This window comes from Apium graveolens, chromosome 1 (assembly GCF_009905375.1).
Source record: "Apium graveolens cultivar Ventura chromosome 1, ASM990537v1, whole genome shotgun sequence".
Lineage (NCBI taxonomy): Eukaryota > Viridiplantae > Streptophyta > Magnoliopsida > Apiales > Apiaceae > Apium > Apium graveolens.
Genome location: NC_133647.1, coordinates 24,967,974 through 24,986,999, shown reverse-complemented (window position 1 = coordinate 24,986,999; position 19,026 = coordinate 24,967,974). Strand labels below are relative to the sequence as shown.

Sequence of the window (19,026 nt, the reverse complement as noted above, 5' to 3'; positions counted from 1 at the left end):
ATTACCGGATACGCTCTCGCATTTCCATAGTTGATTTCCCGGAAATCGGGCAGCGTCTCCTTTGTTTATCGGACTACCCGTCGAAACATCAATCGACGTCAATTCACAGTCAATCAATTCAATCTAAACCAATCACGTAATCCAACCAACCTTACAACCGGATATTTAACTCTTACATTTATTTATTTATTTCAAAAATTACCAAATAATTATAAATTGTTTTTTGGCTCAAGAATCATCATTGTTAATAATCCGTCGACTCAATGAGTTCATTGCCGACGGCGGCATAACTCCAACGGTGCCCATACGGGTTTACGGTCGGAATTTCACCAATCATTTCTTATGTATACATTTTCTTTTAAACCCGAATAATTCAATTGATTATTAAATCATAAAATCACAAAAGCCATCATCGAAAACACATTATCGGATTAAACCGAAATTCACCGAGCAAGTTTTAGCTTACTGTCGATACAACAACCAAATTTCCACATGAACAAGACACCCAACACGCGCGCACGCGTGTAAATGCGCGGCACAGGAGCAGCGGCGAAAACAAAATCGCCGGAAACAGAAGTATAGCATAGCAGCAAGTACAGGAAACACAACCACTTAATCCATATACCCATATACACATGATCTGCATACATATAAGATCAGGCAATAAGAAACCCGAAGCTACCAGGCCAACCGGAGTTTTAGGCGGCAGCGTCCCGGAAAAAGGAACGGAATCAGGCGACGATCGGAGCAAAGAAAGGGGAGGAAGAAACGGGGAGGGAAGAGAAGACAGAGGGAATAAGTGAGGGAGAAACACAGAGATGACATATGAGCAGAGGAAAATGTATTCCGATGAGAGGATGAGGACAGCCCCCCACCCGTGTTTTCTATTTTTACCCCATGTTTCTTCTTCTTGTTTCTTTTTTTTATATCTCTGCTGTACAAATCAATGCAGTACACATAACAGTACAATTAGTAGTACAATTCCTGTAATTCAAACACGTATATTATTAGATAATTACGAAGATTCTGGGACCCGGTTTATCCCGAAATTCGAAACTAACGGACAAAGGTGCACGCGAAACAATTTTTGAAAATTATGAAAATAATCTTAAAATGTCATAAATATCTCGAAATTTATAAAAACATAAATTTCGCAATATCAAAATAATTTTTGAAATGCAATTTATACCCACTCTTAACAATTTAACGAATCAATGCGCGGGTGAAATTAATCCCAAAAAATTTCAAAATAATTTTAAAATTCTCAGAATATTCCAAACTTCAATAAATATGAGTTTCATAATTTTTGAAGAATTTTTGAATTAAATATGGATTTTACAATTAAAAGCAATCAGAAAATCATTTAAAGATAAATAATTAATAAAATATTGATTTCTCAATTTTATAAAATTCTAAAAATAATTATTGTAATTACAAAATCATAAAAACAATTTTAGAGACAGTCCAAATATTTACGAATTTTAAAACTGTACTAAAATCACCTTTAAAAATAAAACAGAACAATATAACTAAATGTTTAACTACACATTCCAATCCTTTACACCAGTAAATCACAAACAAATAGTATATATCAACACACTGCTGCCAAAACCAAGACATATATTTTATTTAATTAATACTTTCCATAATAACATATTTAAATAATTCAAAAATACACGAGTCATTATAATCTCCGACTTAGAACGCTTAGATGGTTCTCCAACTATGCTCATCACTTCTCTTGCATTAGGTTTTCAAGATTCCTTGTAGTACCAACTGCTGTAGGTCCTCCTGAGATCATATTGATTACTGGACCTCGGGGATGTGGGTTGCGATCTTTGTCGTTACCCCTTTGATCGTCATCTCTTCGATCATTATCTCTCTTTTGGCCTCCGGCCTCCTCACCCTTGGTGAAACGTCCAAACTTTCCCCTTCGGATCAGATACTCAATCTCATCCTTAAGTTGTCTACAATCGTCAGTATCATGACCAACATCTTTGTGAAACCTGTAGTACCGACTCTGGTCTCTTTTCTCGGGGTCTCCCCTTAGTGGCTTCGGCCATTTGAAGTCCTTATCCTTTTCAATTTCCATAAGGATTTGGCTGCTTGGAGCATTCAACCTTGCATATTCAGCGAACCTTGGTTTCTGATTCTTTTTAGAATTAAAAAAATAAATTTTGGGAATTTAGAATAATTAAAATCTATTTTCTGAAAATAATAGAAATAGATAATATCATTTTTGAAATTAAATAAAACAGAATCTAATTTTTTGGATTTTTGAAAAGCCCAGGGACTGAAATAGAAGTTTCTGCAAAATAGGGGGGCTAAACAGCAATTTCGCTGTCTTCCCTGTTTGCTGTCGTCCCGCCGGCCAGTCGCCATTAACGGCGACTAGAGCTTTTCCGGCCAACTGATAGACTGCCCAGAAAGACTCCAAAATCACAGAGAATGGTGTCCAGACTTCCAGAAACACAATAATTCATTTCAAATCGTTCAAAACTCCGTCGATTAATCGGAAAAAATGCCGAAGTTTACGCTGCCATTTCTCGTTGTTTTATGGAGAACACCTTCCCAGAACCCTCTGTTAACCACATATATATTAATAGATTCATTTTTCAGCGATCTACACAATGGTATAATCAATTTAACACAATAACCCCTATAGCAAAAACGTCTAATTTCCTATTAAGAATAATCAAACACATAAACCCTAATTTATTAATCCGAGAATCAAACGTCATTTTCTTCTATATGTTATTGAACTACAAATTCATCATATAGTATACCAAAATGACCAGGACAAAATTATCTACAAGATTTAAGCATCAAAATACATAAACAACTTCAAAATTAAAAAGCCCCAATTTAATCATAAATTAGTTCGAAATAAAATAAATAAATAGGAACAACACCTTGATTTCTGCACTAAAATTGATTGTAGAGTCTGATAGAACTTTTCAAGAGCTTCGATTCGGTATATGGCACGCTCGATTCCGAGTTTGGTAATGCTTTCGTTTTTAAGTTTGATCCTCAAGAACGCAAAGATTTTACGGGTTTTTCTCTGTAATTCTATATTTTTACTAATTGATTATGATTATACGAATAAAATGAAAAGAAATAGGATACTTATATTTATGGAATATTAATACGCGTTGGATCGTATTGGATCGAAAAAATAAGTTACTTAGCCGCTAAGTAACTTCAAAAATGATCCGATTGGCTACCTGTTTTGGATAATTATCACAACCGAGCTTCTTATAAAACACGTTATACAAAAATAATGTAATAATATCCCATCTCTGGAGAATACGGGTTTTATTGATCTATCGAACTGATTACCGTGTCGAAAATTTTGCGCTGGGACGCGTACGCGTCAAACCGTACTCCGGATCGAAAAAGTTAAAACACCGAAAATGTCCGAAATTATCAGATTAGGTTAGGAAGGAGTTTTCTGAAGAGTTTCGGGTTGTAAAAATGTAAAAAGATTGAAGTTGGACGATTCTCGACTTTATAAAATAGTTTTGTAATTATTCAGAAAATAATTAATTGTTAGGTCACACACACTGTAGAAGGGGGTTGAATACAGTGTCTAGTACAATCAAATCAAATTAAGAACACAAGTATGTAACACAGAATAATCTTATTAATAAAACTGTATTACAATGGAACCGTTCTCTCTCAGTGATGAACAAATATCACGAGAGCTGTTAGGGTTACAATGAATAATATTCTCGATTAAGATAACACTTTTAGTGTAAACCCTATGCTGTGTTTATATACCACACAGTTACAAGATAATCTCTAATTAATATCGAATATGATTATGTATCCTAAAATATATCAATTCGTTATCTTTTCCTCCAAGTCTTCTATTCTTCATAGAATTCTTCTCCGTGCATATCTCTTCTTGTTTTAGCCTTGATCTTCTTTCCTTTCAATCAGCTGCCTTCCTTATCTGAATGTCTTCTTAAATCCTGATATTATCTCCTGATAAATATCTTCTGATATCCTAAGTTCCGATAACTTAAGTTCTGATATCTTAAGTTCTGACTTCAGTATAAGTACTGATTTCCAGTTAAGTCCTGATTTGTCCTGTTAGTCAAGATCTAAAAACTAAACACAAATCACTATTAGACATGACATCACAAATATATCTAACAATCTCCTCCAACTTGTAAATTAGCATAATATACAAGTTCAATAGATATTTAATGATGTCAAAAACATTAAGTACAAATGCATATAAGAATTTGACTAGATAACTACAACTCACAGTCCTTTAAGCTTTTACCATCCTTAGAGTCTGATATCAACTTTAGCCTGTATATCCTTCAAAATTTATCAGCTGTAGTTCTTGACTTGGCTTCAGTGTGTGATCTCAGTAATGTCAGGAGTTGTTCTGAGATAATTCTCCAACAGACTCCTCTCAGCATATTCAAGTTCATTTTGCATCCTCCTTTTTGCTTCCTTAAGCTCTGCAGTGTCTTCACCAGTTTGAAAAATACCAGATCTGAGATCATTGATTTTACACTTTCTTATCTCCTGATCCAGTCTGATGACATAGGCTTTATCAAACTCTAGATTGAATTCAAGACCCTTAATACCAAGAAATGTAGTGATTTTGGTGGTATTAGGCTTCATCTCAACTATATCACCATTGTGAGCTATGTACTTAGGATAGTTTGGCCTGTCAAACTTTACAGAGTATAATTTCTTCTTTCTTTCAATATTAGACCTTATGTATTTGGCAGCACCATCTGTTGATCTGTTCTTCACTTGAAGTAGAAATAACACATGTTGCAATTCTTCAAAGTACTTCAAACGAATAGCATCCTTTCTTATATGGAATACCCTCATATCTGTCATAAAATATAACATGATATCTTCTTTTAGTACAGAGTGGTAGACCATTTATACATACTCCAGTTGATTCAATCTTTCAGGAGTTGTTCCCACTCCTGGTTCACTCAAAGAGGTTGGATCAGAGTTAGTATTATTTACTCTCTTTGCTTCAGAACTACCCAATCCCGATTTGTGTCTAGCTTCCTTCCCTCGAATAACTCTTGCTTCAAAACCACTTGATGTAGTCTTCAAAGGTTCAGTAGACTGTTGAGCTTTAGTAAACCCAGGTAGTAGAATTTTTGAAGGTTTAACATGAGCAATGTCAGAGGTTTCCTTTTCTTTATCTTCTGATATCAAGACAACTTGAGCTCTGTCAGAGGTTGCTTGCTTCCTTTGAGTATCAGAAGTTACTAAGTCCTGATCTTGAACAACATGAGCTCTGTCAGAGGTTGTTTGAATATTCTTCTTCTTCTTCAAAATCAAACTAGTATCTTCATCAGAATTTACTTGTTCATCCATGGCTGGAAGATAGATTTTTACAGAATCATCAACTTTAGCTTTGCCCTTGAACCTTGGATCTACCTCTATTTGTGATTTGGATTTGAATTCAAATTTGGTTGCCTCAGAGTTTGTTTTCTCTTTAATCACAATGCCCTTAGGCTTTGGAGGTTTCTTTGCAGTAATAGAAGCTTTAGACTTGAATTTGTCATTTTCTGCTTTAAGTCTGGCTTCTTCTTTCTTCAGACTTTCAAAGTCCATTCCTGATTGTCTTTGAGAAATAGTCTTTTTGAAATTTCTTCATCCAGCTTCTGTATCTTGGGGTTTTGATAGTAGACTGTTGTTTCCTTCCCCTTAAGCTTCAGTGTCTGCATAAACTTCTGTGATTCTTGACTTTCACCCTGTATCAAAACATCAGGCTTAGTCAGAACTTGTTTATCAGAACTTATTCTTCTACCTGCATCAGAGCTTGATCTCTGTGTAGAAGTTCCTTTTTTCCTAGATGAAGAGCCTTTGCCTTGACCATGACCTCTACCCTTTTCAGAGTTTCCCTGGTCATCATTTCCATCATCCTTTTTCTTCAGTGCTAAATCAGTAGAGCATTTGGACTTAACCACCTTCTCCCCCTTTTTGGCATCATCAGGTAGTAGGAGAGAGAGAAGTAGTTCCACTGAAGATTGGATTTGATTTAGTTGAATTTGTTGAGAAGCTTGATTCTTTGGTACTTCAGCAATCTGAGCTTGCTGTTTCTCCTGAGCTTTCTCAATAGCCTCAACTCTGTTAAAGGTAGGCTTGAAAAACCTGTTCTTATCCAGTTTAACATTCATGTCTTGCTGAATCAGTGTTTCTTGAATTTTGTTCACCTTGGCTTGAGTTATTGAGTGTTGACCTTCAAGGTTCCTTAATCTCAATGCAATAACTCTGAGCTGTGCTTTGAAGTCATCATTCATTAGCATCTCATCAGCTTTAGCCAGGTGCTCAGCAAGAATATTTGCAGTAGGAACAAAAGCAACATTGTTCCACTCCTTGATCCATTCTTTTCCTCTTGGAGTTTCACTCCAAGGTACTGGTGCATCCTCTCTAACAAAGTTCTTGATTAGATCAGTTTTTCCTAGAACTTGTTGAGGTGTATGTCCTGAAGGACCAGCTGCATCAGCATATATATTTGTAGCAGCTTTACCAGTATTGTCAGCATTTGCAGCATCAGAACTTACAGAGCCTGCTGAATCAACTTCCTTTGATAAAATGATAGTGTGTGAGGCTATAGAGGTTTCAAAATCATCCTCTAAGTTCTGATCAACATCCAAATTCTGATGCTCTCCTAATATCTGATCTTCATCATCTAGATTCAGAAGAGGTATTATTGGAATATCTGCATTGAAATCAGCATCTAAAATTGGTGTTGGTGGCGGAGTATGTTGAAGAATGGTTGGAGCTTCCAAGTACAGAACCTCAGGTACATTCAAGTTGTGAATATGTATTTCAGCCCTTGTACCTGGTGCATCTGTATGTAATGGATCATTACGTGGAGATATAGAAGGTGTAGACACTCTTTCTTGAGCAGTTTCTTCAGCTTGAATTGGAGACAGTGGAGGTGTAGATTCAGTGGCTTCAGCACATTCTAGTTGTGTAGATGGAAGGGATTCAATCATAATTGGCTCCTTTGGGATCAGAGATTCCTGACCCCTTCCTTAGCTGCTGCTTCCACATCCTCTAAATCTGAGACTCAGCTATGTCCCTGTTAGCTCTTTGTTTCTTCAATCTCTTCAAGGGTGGAGAGACTTTGGGAGCTTTGTCATCAGAATGTATCTTTCTAAGCCTTTTGAGGGGCCTAGAACTCCCAGTTTCCTTTGTTTTCCAAGGAGACACTTCCTCAGCTGCTTCAGCAACAGGTTCTAATGGTTAAACATGTGCCTCATCATCAGATCCATCTCTCAGAATCATCTTCCTTATCTTTTGTTATTTCTGAGGTACAATCTTTGTCCTCTTTGCTCTAGAAGAAGAAGGCTTCACAGGAGTAGGTGCTGATGACTGAGGTTGTTGTGGTTGATTAGTGTTGGATTCTGATGGCTGTTGTTTGTTGATTGGTTGGACATCAGGATATAAAGGTGTATAGGTTTCTGGATCAGCATTTACCAATACTTGTTTTACTGATTGAGGGATATGTAAAGGTCTCAACATATTTTTCTTGTTATCAGTATTTAACAGTTCATTAAAGGCCCTTTTTGCAAGCTTAAAGGGTGAAATTGAATCACTGGCTAGTTGGGGTTCATCAGCACAACAGAAACTATATATAAGCTGACACAATCTAGCAAAATATACTACATTCCTATCTTCTGTGATCCTATCCCCTATAAAACCTAGCACAACACTTGCATAATCAAAATGAGTTTGATTGATAAGACCATACCCGATTTGTTGACTCAGACAGGGAATAACATCAAAGTTGGAGCATTTATTTGCGAATGCCTTGGTGATGCAGTCAAAGAAATAACTCCATTCCTTTCTGATATATGATCTTTTCAGTTGACTAGCTTTCCCAAGCTTTGCTCATAGCCCAGACTGGCCATAAGCTGCTGTAAAATAGGCTCCTCCACTATTGAGAATGTACAGTCTTCAGGTAAAAGAAGAGCTTTACGAACAGTCAATTTAGTAACCACGTACTCGACATCTTCTGATGTGAAAATTATGCTTGGAGAACCAGCAGCACCACCATCATCGTATAACCCAGTTTGCCAGAATGTCGGCATTTGTTTGCCAGAAATAAATTGAGGTTGAGTCAGAGCGTACCCAATCTCACTGTGAGCTAAGAAATCTTGTACAAAGTGCAGATCTGATGGTGCATCATCCTTGTTAAGGATTGCAGAATAGTTGTTTGGTACGAACTTTTCTCCATTAACGATTAAATCCTTTGGTGCCATCGAAAATAAGTGAGAAGTTAGAGTGCCTGAAAGATGTTTGATAAAATGTCTATATAGAAAACAGTCAGTGAATATGAGAGAATAAGAAAAAGAGAGAGAGTATAGATTAGAAATGTAAATAAAATATTTTAAAATCTTTTATCTCTTTTACTTATACACTCCACTTGACAGCAGTTATTGAGAAGTGGAACAGACGTTACACCTGTCAGCCATGCAACAGTTAAAACAAAAGTTAATGGGCACGGGAAATAAGTAATGATTACTATGTACATGCAGTTTTTTTTAAAACTGTTCCCACTAAACAAATGATTATTACTTTCTTTATCTCACTTAAAGCAATATTCTGATAAAATATAACCGTTCAAGTATTGACCTAAAATAAATCAAGGAAATAAATATTGCCACGTAAGCATCAGAACTTGATTATTATCAGAATTTAAAGGTCATCAGAATATGGCTCCTTAACTCAAAAAGTGAATGTTTATTTCTGTAATTATTCACACAAATACTGATATGGTTTCCTCAGAACTTAATCATCAGAACTTCCATCAGAACTTGTCCTCAGAATTTATTCAACTGACACTTAAACTGTTCATCTAAAACAACATTGATCACCACGAGAATTTTCATCATTCATATGGAGTGTAATTGTGTGCTTTAAGCTAAATATCATACAAAGAGTAAAGTCTGATTCACTTCAGTATATCTTAGAAATAAGGCATAACTAAGAATTTTGCTTAAAATCTGTCATTAGTCTGAAGTCTACTATAGAATGAGTTCATGCATGAGTCCACCTCAACTGTTTTGTGCTCATTTTATGCTTCTTTTGAAATTCCTTTTTACAGTGGATTCTCAGTGTAAGTGAGTCACGACTGTTTATCAGAATTTATGCTATTATCAGAGTATTTCTCCAGTAATCAGAGAATGTGAAAAGTCACCAAGAAAATTTTATTATGCTTTTCTAATGCATATTACTTAATACCAGCAATACACTTGGGTCTTCCCTTCCACATACATTTTTCTCTAGATCTCAAAGGAGTACCTGATATTTATTTTTTTTCTTTACTTTTTCTTTTGATAAGTGAGGCTTATCAGCACTTAGTACATCCATCAGATTTACCAACATCAGAACTTAATAGATAAGAAGCACTATTCTATTTTGTGACTTAGTAATAAGATACACAAAGTGAACCTAATCAAGCTCAATTTCAGAATTTGCTCGTGTTAAAAGATTTCCATATAAACAATTACTTCAAATATGGGATCAGTAGTATATTAGAGACTACTAGGTCAGCATCTAGCACATTTATCTTCATTGGATTGAATAGTCACAGAAATATTCATATCATTATCAGAGTTTAGAAATTCACATCAGACAACAATCATCACTTAAGTAAATTTCAATTGAAGCACAGATTACATAAAGACAGTAATATCTGTAAATACTGATCATAAAGTCTGATGTAGCAGAACATAAACTAAACAGATTTAGAGAATGAACCTGAAACCATTCCAAGTTCATTTACCAATCTTGTAAAAGTAGCTTCACATAGTGGTTTTGTGAAGATATCCGCTAGTTGTTGATCTGTTGGAACAAAATGCAATTCCACTGTACCTTTCATCACATGTTCCCTTATGAAGTGGTACCTAATGCTGATGTGCTTTGTCATTGAGTGTTGAACTGGATTACCCGTCATAGCAATAACACTTTGATTATCACAGTAAATAGGGATTTTAGAAAATTCTAACCCATAATCCAGTAACTGATTCTTCGTCCAAAGAATCTATGCACAACAGCTTCCTGCAGCAATGTACTTTACCTCTGCAGCTGATGTGGAAATTGACTTTTGTTTCTTGCTAAACCAAGAAACCAATCTGCCTCCAAGAAATTGGCAGCTTCCACTTGTGCTTTTCCTGTCAATTTTGCACCCTGCAAAATCTGCATCTGAGTAACCTATTAGCTTAAAGTCTGATTCCCTAGGATACCACAATCCTAGATCAGTTGTACCCTTAAGGTACTTGAAAATTCTTTTCACAGCTGTTAAGTGAGGTTCTCTTGGATCTGCTTGAAATCTTGCACAAAGACAGGTAGCATACATGATATCAGGTCTACTTCCAGTTAGATAGAGTAATGAGCCAATCATACCTCTGTAATCAGTAATATCTACTGATGTACCAGTATCCTTATCCAATTTTGTTGTAGTGGCCATAGGAGTAGATGCACTAGAACAGTCTTGCATTCCAAATTTCTTCAACAAATTTCTGGTGTACTTAGATTGACAAATAAAAGTTCCTTCTTCATTCTGCTTGACTTGAAGGCCCAGAAAATAGCTAAGTTCTCCCATCATACTCATTTGATATCTTGACTGCATTAGCTTGGCAAACCTTTTACAAAGTCTGTCATTTGTAGAACCAAAAATGATATCATCAACATATATCTGCACCAAAAGTAAGTCCTTTCCATGGTTGAGATAGAATAAAGTTTTTTCAATTGTCCCTCTGTTAAATCCACTTTCCAGAAGAAACTGAGCTAATGTCTCATACAATGCTCTTGGAGCTTTCTTAAGACCATAAAATGCTTTATCAAGTCTGTAGACATGATTAGGAAATTTTGAATCTACAAAACCTCAAGGTTGTTCAACATATACTTCTTCTTCCAATTCTCCATTAAGAAAAGCACTTTTTACATCCATTTGAAAGACTGTAAACTTTTTATGAGCAGCATAAGCCAAAAATATCCTTATGGCTTCCAATCTAGCAACTGGTGCAAATGTTTCATCTTAATCTATTCCCTCATGTTGAGAATATCCTTTTGTAACCAACCTTGCTTTATTCCTTGTAATTATGCCATCACTATCAGTTTTATTTCTGAACACCCACTTTGTACCAACAACTGATCTGTTCTGTGGTCTTGGCACTAGGGTCCAGACTTTATTTCTTTCAAATTTATTTAACTCTTCCTGCATTGCTTACACCCAATCAGCATCTTGAAGTGCTTTTTCCACTTTCTTTGGTTTAGTCTGAGAAAGAAAAGAATGATAGAGACATTCATTTAATGTTGATGTTCTAGTTGTAACACCTGCTTCAGGATCTCCAATAATCAGATCAGGTGTGTGTGATTTAGTCCACTTCCTTGCAGATGGAAGTTGATCTCTAGAACTGGATGCTCCCCCATAATCCATGCTGTCTCCATCAACATCTTCTGATGGTCCCCCTGAAATTATGCTCTCCGAGTTGGATCCTTCAGAATTTGAGTTTCCAGAATTATCAGAACTTGGCCCATCAGAACTTGATGAATCAAACCTTGAAGAGCATGTTCTAGGTTTTGATGCTTCTTGAGATGTGGTTGGATCTTCAATATGCTCCCCTTGCACAGGTGTATTTTCCTTTGGCGTAGTCACCACAGTTTCAATAACATCAGAGTTTAACCCATCAGAGTTTGCAGTATCAGGATTTAGACTATCAAAATTTACAGAATCAGAATTTAAAACTTCATTCTCAAATCTCAGCTGATCATGATCATTGAAATCTTCAAGTCCAGTAATCTTCTTATCATCAAAAGAGACATTGATAAATTCCATGACAATCCTTGTTCTTAAATTGTAGATTCTGAAGGCTTTGGTGGAAAGTGGTTATCCAACAAAAATTACTGCATCAGTTTTTAGATGAAATTTGGATAGCTGTTCAGGATGAGTCTTAAGAACATAACACTTGCATCCAAATACATGAAAGTACTTCAGATTTGGCTTCTTTTTCTTCACCATCTCATATGGTGTCTTTCCATGCTTGTTGATAAGTGTTGCATTCTGAGTAAAATAAGCAGTCTGCACAGCTTCAGCCCAAAAGTAGGGTGGTAACTTGTTAGTCCCTTAACAATGTAGCAAGAATTACAGAAGGGGGGTTGAATGAAATTCTTGAACCTTTTTCTTGAAATAAAAATGTTCAACTCGATTATTGATATATTTGTTTTGATTAGCACAATGCGGAATATAAACTTCAATGAGTCAAAACACAAGTAATTAAAAAAAAGAGTCTTTAAAAACTTTCTGGTGGATTTAAACAATTCCACCAGAGATATATATAATATATCGAGAGGACTCTGTATGCAGAAATGCTCACAGCTGCTTACAAAATAGAACTGCTGAGAATACAGGAAATGCTAAAGATTAAGCTTACAAAGATTTCTCTGTTTTTGAGTTTCTCTCAGTTATCTCAGTTCTTTTTCTATTTGCTACATTCTTGGTTTATATAATGCCAAGATTACAAAGTCAAAAAGACTGAACAAATATAAAATCTAACAGTCTTAATCTTTGCTGCTTTTAGTCCTCTATTACCCAGTTAAAGGTCTTCCACAATGTGTTTGTATCCAACTCGATGGCTGTGTGTCAGCTTTCACTGTTCAACTGATGTTTGAATTCTTGATATGATCATCCGTCGACTTTCAGATCATCCGTCGATGACTTAATTGATCATCCGTCGACTGCTATGTTAAACATCCGTTGATAGTCATTTGATCATCCATCGAAGGCTTTGTTAATCATCCGTCGGTAGCTATTTTGGTACTTGACTTCATTTCACTTATACAGAATTACAAGACATTACTTATGTACAATTAATCAACCTATTCTGCATATCTATTTAAAGTCAATATGACTTATATGCTACTACAGATTCTATACAAAGGTGCATACATCACTGTGCTAAAAAACTTATTATTACATAAGCTACTCACTCTATGGATAATAAGTTAATCATCCGTTGTGACTATAATGAGTTATCCGTCGGGACTATAATTCTTATCCGTCGAGTGCTACATTATTTCACTAAGTAAAATCTACTTAGATGTTTTGTTTAAGTGATCATCAAGTACACAACATATTCACAATAATCTCCCCCAATTTATGTCTACTGGAATTGTAGCCATAAATTAAGATATACTTGATGATAACAAAACATCCTAAACATATATCTTTAAAGATAAGTAGATAAAACTGAAAGTGCTTCAATTAAACAAAATGTACAAGGTTTGGCTCACAGTCAGTTCAAGATGCTCCTCTGGCCTGAGCAGGTTTTTCTAGTTTCTTGAAGGTCTGGATCTTCTTCCAAGCTTTCTGTTGTTTTCTTCAATTTGATTCTGGAGCTGCCTGTGGAATTCTATTTCATCATATTCTGAGAGATCTAGCATTTCTTGCATCTCCAAGAGAGTCTCATTGCTAGAGATACTCAATTGGTCTTCTAGTCTGAAGAATCTTCTCACACCCTTGTCATCCATAATTCCATCAGCCAGTAGGGCCTTAGATGCACTCTTCTCCCTGTGTATGGGATGATTATAGTCTTTGGGAGTGCATCTTTAGCTCTAACACTCCTCAGCTCTTCAATCTTCTTCAATACTAGTCTTCTTACAGTTACATTGAACCCAAAGTTTTTCTTGAAGGATGAATAGACTTTGATCAACACAGCTTGGCTTTCTTGAAGTATCCTGTGAAGAGGCCACTGAATCTCCCTTCCTCCTTTGTACTTGAACACCAACCTTTCAGGTAGGTTTCTGTATGCATCAATTGCCCTTACTTCATCCAGTTCCTCCAGATAAAGGTTTAGATCTGTGAATTCTTTGATGTCACACAAGTACAAGTAGTCTCCCCTGTTGACCTTGGGTTGAGCTTTAACTACTAACTTGGATTTGAGAGGTGACAGCTTCACTTTCTTGACTGCCCTTGATTTTGTCCTTTTTGGCTTGGTAAGGATTGGCAAGTTGAAGTCAGGAATTGGTAATTTATCCCACTATATTGGCTCATCCTTTGGCACAATAGGCTCTCCATGTATGTTCCTGTAGGGGTCCACCAACCTTATATCTTCAAATACCACAGAGGGCTTTGATGCTTGAGTTTTAGCTTGAGTGGATTCCTTAGAAAATTGATCTTCCAATTCCTTGTCAACAACATCCAGTTTCCTTTTTGTTCTTCTAGCCAATTCTATCTTTCTTGGGGATTTCTTCTGTTCTTCAATCTTCTTCTTTGATTCAACAGCTTCAGATGGTTGAGAGGGAATTTGTTGAGAAGAGTTTACAGCCTGTAGTTTGGCCAAGATGACAATCTGCTCTTTCTTTTGTTTAGATTTCTTTGCATCTAGAGCAGCTTGTCTCTTTTTCTTCTTTAATCTTGCTTTCTCTTCTTTCTTTACTTGAGCAAATTGTGGATGTCCAGCTACCACAAAAATTTTCTTTCCATTTCTGAAAATCTTAGCAATTCTCCTTTTTGAGGCTGAATCAGCTGGATCTTTATAGAAGACAATGGATCTTGACAGAAGCTTCTTTTCATCAGGCTTGGGTGTCTCATACACAGTGTTCAAGGGATTCTTCAAAGATGACTTTGGATAATTTGCCCTTGGTTTGAGAATTATTTCAGCCTTTTGTGATTTGATACAGGAAGATTGTCCTTTCTCCAGATAGTTCATGCTCATCTCATTCACACTGATTGGCTTGACATGAGAGTGATGGATGGCTGACTTAACTGGCTCCTTGACTAGTTCAAACTTTTTCTGTATCTCCTCATCAATCTTATCCAAGTTGATCAAACTCAACTTTCCTTTTTCAGCAACTTTCAAATTTGCCGCTGCTGCTTTAATTAGATCTATACCATCTACAACTGGTGGCTTGGAGATAGTAATTGAAGGTACAATTACTTTGCTGATTTGTACTTGAAGTTTCTCCCCCTCTATTGGTCCTTTCTCCCCCTTACTTGATTCTCTCTCCCCCTTTTTGTTATCATCAAGTTGAGGAGTTAGGCCTTGTGCTTTAGCCAGTTGCATGAGAAGATTTGTCTGAGTCTGTTAATTTTGAAGAAGAATAGCTACTGAATCTTCAATAACTTGAACTTTGTTTTCCAGCTTGGCTAGCTTCTTTTCAGAGTCTGATTCTCTCCTCAATCTTAGTAGTAGATCTTGCATGGTACCATATGGCATCACTGAATCCAGCTTCTCAGAGTTATAGGTCTTCAAGTCAGCTATATCTCTTTTCAATTCATCCACACTGAGATTCTGTCTTAAGTGCCGGATCTTCATTAGATGTAGAGAGTCTAGGTGAGCTTGAAGAACAGCCTTGGTACCAGCATCTGAAGTTTCCTGAAGGGCTTGTTGAATATCTATTACTTGTTTGACCAAAGACACCTCAAATTGCCCTGGTGTAGATTCCTTTGCCCATGCCCATTCAGGTAAACTTAAAGCAAAACTTGGGCCTTCAGCTCCCCCTAAGTTCATGCTTCCATCCAAAGAACCAGAGTCATCATCATTAGAATTTACTCCAAATTCTTCAGATGGCTCTGCAGCTTGAGAAGGCATCCTGTTAACAGCAGCTTTATCTCTTTGAAGAGATTCTGTGGTGTGCACCAAATAAAAAGTCTGCTCTGCCTCCACATGGCCCTAAGCAGCCAACAATTGATAGGCTGACACAGGATGAGTAAAAGTGTCAGCATCCAAGGAAATGTTATCAATTTCAGCTTTGTAATGTTGCTGAAATTGTCTTCCCTTTTCAGCATCATCCAGAATCATTGACTCACTAGCAATGGCTGGATCCACCCTTATTTCTCCTGTACCTGCCTTTCTCTCATATTCTCTCTTTTGTTGCATCAGGGTCTCACCCTGGCTCCCCACCCTCACACCCTCACCTTCACCTACTAAGGTGGGACTCCTCTCACTCACTTTTGCCAATCCTGAAGAAATGGATTGCTGAGATTCACTCTTTTCCTCTCCTTTTGCCTGGGAGCAACCCAGCCTCTCACTCAAACCACTCTCCTCTCTCAGTCCTAAGAGTGATTGTATTACTACTAAATCTTCTGCACTAGAAATAATTGAAGTTTGAAGTTGTGCAGAGACACTCGACGGATGAGTGATATCCGTCGGGTGAGTGGTAAAGCTATCCGACGGATAACTGCTGTTAAGCTTATCCGTCGGGATACAATCACTACTCGACGGATGAGCAATATCCATCGAGAGAGTAGAAATGAATGAGGTGGGAAGAGAAACTATTGTTGACTCTGTGTTGATTGAAGTTATTTGAGGCACAGATGTCACAATAGTATCTGAAAGAATTGGCAAGTGAGCCAACAAATCATCTAAAAGATGATGCTCACTTGCACTAGATTTTGGCTTCCCCAACAGAGTTAAAGAAGGGGAATCAGGAATTGAAGTGTTTATCATATCCACTTCCAGTGAGTTAGTTGGTGAGTATGGTGTTTCAGTGGCTTCTATTATAAGAGATTTTGGCTGTGACTCCACATTTATTGGAGCCACATCAATCTGAATTTGAGAAGGTGCAGGGACTGTGTCTTTAGCACCAGTTTGCACTGTGTGTTTATACCCTGTGCACCCCCAGTTGTTTTGGATTTTTTCTTTCTAGTGTAAGTTTGGGGTGAGCTTGTGTCCCTAATCCTTTTGGCCTGTGCTCTTGGATGAGAGCTTTGTTCAATAGCCACATCCTTTTGGGAGGATGCAGCTAGAAGTGAGCTTTTGTCCTTTTTAAGCACTGCAGTTTGTTGGGAAACTGCAGTGTGGCTAGGCTGGGATTCACTCAACTCTCCAACATTATCCTTGGGGTTTCTTTGATGTTCACCCCTTCCCTAACCTATCTGACCCTCCTTCACACTCCCCTCCTTGGCTTTGGTAGATATTTCAACTGGTACCTTTTGAGAGATACCAGAGGGGGTTTTCTTTGATTTGGATTTGGAAATTACAGTTAATTTGGCAGCTTTGGTACGCAACTGTTTGGTCATTGTCAAAGTTGCCATAGCTATGCCTGAAGTCAAAGAAATAGAGGAGATTGGAATAGTTGAGGGTATGGATGAACTTACCTCACTTACCTGAGGTGTCAACATTACAGGGAAATAGAACATTGGCACATCCCTATGGTGGTTGGCTCTGTTCAAATATGCAATGATTCTTCTCTCTTGAACCCAACAAGCTAATTTGTTGTTTGGGTTCTCAAGTGCAATTTCTTGACAAAGATGGTTAGCCAATAGCATAAAATATCTAGCATAATATATGTTCTTTCCCCTTTTGGCTAACTCACCTAGTTTAAAACCTAACTCATATATGACAAGGTCACTGAAATTGTAAAATTTGTCTGTAACTAGCATGTATAGCATGTTAAACATGGAAATGTTCACAGAATCAAAATTACTGATTTTTCCAGAGAAAACTTTAGTTACAACATCACACATAAAACTCCATTCCTTCCTAAGACCTAATCTCCTAATATCACTTAACTTATTAGTAGGAAGTGCATAATGCATGGAATTAAGCATATTGATCAAATCAGTGTCAGTGTGTGGTGAAGTTACATTATCATCAGGAATCTTGAAACTTGCTTTTATCACATCACTATTGATACAGAATTCATTACCTTTGATGGTCAGAGTGATGATTTTGTCAGTAGAGTTGTAAATTGCAGAGGTCCACATCTCTTCTACAACTTCACAAAAGATTGTGGGTGATTCAAGCATGGCAAAACTTAACTTGCAGTTCTTCACGAAGTCCATCATCTTGTGATAGTCTTCTGATTGCTGAATGCCCTTGTTGACCAAAGCAGTGAAGTTGTTCTTCTCATAAATGAACCCAGTCTGAGACATAATCTTTACTACAGGTGCCATTGTTAGAGAAGGAAAGCTTGAAGAGAAAGAGGATTTTTGCTTGAGAGAGAATGAAATAAACACAGTTGAATTTGAGAGTGATAAAAGAAAATGATTAGAATGAAATAAGCTTTTATACTTTGCTCAAAAACAACGGATAAAAATATTAAAGAGAAGTAAATTACCCAATAGAAATTGCCTAAATTAGTCGTTTTAAGAATAAACTGTAAAAATTCCACTCATTATCCGTCGTGTAATGCTTACAAACTGTAAGTATACTCGATGGATAATGTTCAGGGAATTAACGGTTAAGATTTAGACACTTCGACGGATGATGATAAACTGTTATCCGTCGAGTTTTAAAAGATTCCAGAAAAATAATTGATTTTTATTTGCACATTGTATATCGATGGATGACAGAACTCGATGGATAATGGTCATCCGTCGAGATGTAAATTTTGACTTGGTCAAAATTTCATTCATGACTAAAAATCAGTTAAATTTCTGGCTACTTTTCAACTTGCAAAATAACTCAGATAGATTCAAGAGTAATTAAGTATACCTAACTCACTTACCAACCTAGAAAAGGTGGATTCATCCAGTGGCTTGGTAAATATGTCTGAAAGTTGCTTCTCACTTGGAACAAAATGTAACTCTACAGTACCATTCATTACATGTTCCCTTATGAAATGGTACTTGATGTCTATGTGCTTTGTCCTTGAATGTTGCACTGGATTTTCAGTGATGGCAATTGCACTTGTGTTATCACAGAAAATAGGAATCCTCTCAATTGCAGACCATAGTCTAGCAATTGATTTTTCATCCATAAAATCTGTGCACAGCAACTGCCAGCAGCAATATATTTAGCTTCAGCTGTAGAAGTAGAAAGTGAATTTTGCTTTTTACTGAACCAGGACACAAGCTTGTTTCCTAGAAATTGACAAGTTCCTGTTGTGCTTTTTCTGTCAATTCTGCAACCTGCATAGTCTACATCTGAATAACCAGTTAGATCAAAACCAGAATCTCTAGGATACCAAATGCCAAGTTTTGGTGTTCCCTTGAGATATCTGAAAATTCTCTTAATAGCTATTAAGTGAGACTCTCTAGGATCAGCCTGAAATCTAGCACATAAATATGTAGCAAAC

The 19,026-nt window shown here is 36.7% G+C and overlaps 1 protein-coding gene across 1 annotated transcript in view; it reads right to left on the bottom strand.

Moving 5' to 3' along the window:
• Positions 1 to 1,732: 1,732 nt before the first annotated feature.
• The window catches only part of LOC141659699 (uncharacterized), a 69,867-nt gene continuing 52,573 nt past the window's right edge, over positions 1,733 to 19,026 (bottom strand). Inside the window, exons 4-5 of the mRNA XM_074466641.1 lie at positions 2,536 to 2,623; positions 1,733 to 2,152 (exon numbers count right to left, since the gene is read on the bottom strand). Of these exons, the coding sequence (XP_074322742.1) occupies positions 1,733 to 2,152; positions 2,536 to 2,623 (508 nt within the window). The remainder of the gene's footprint in view (positions 2,153 to 2,535; positions 2,624 to 19,026) is intronic.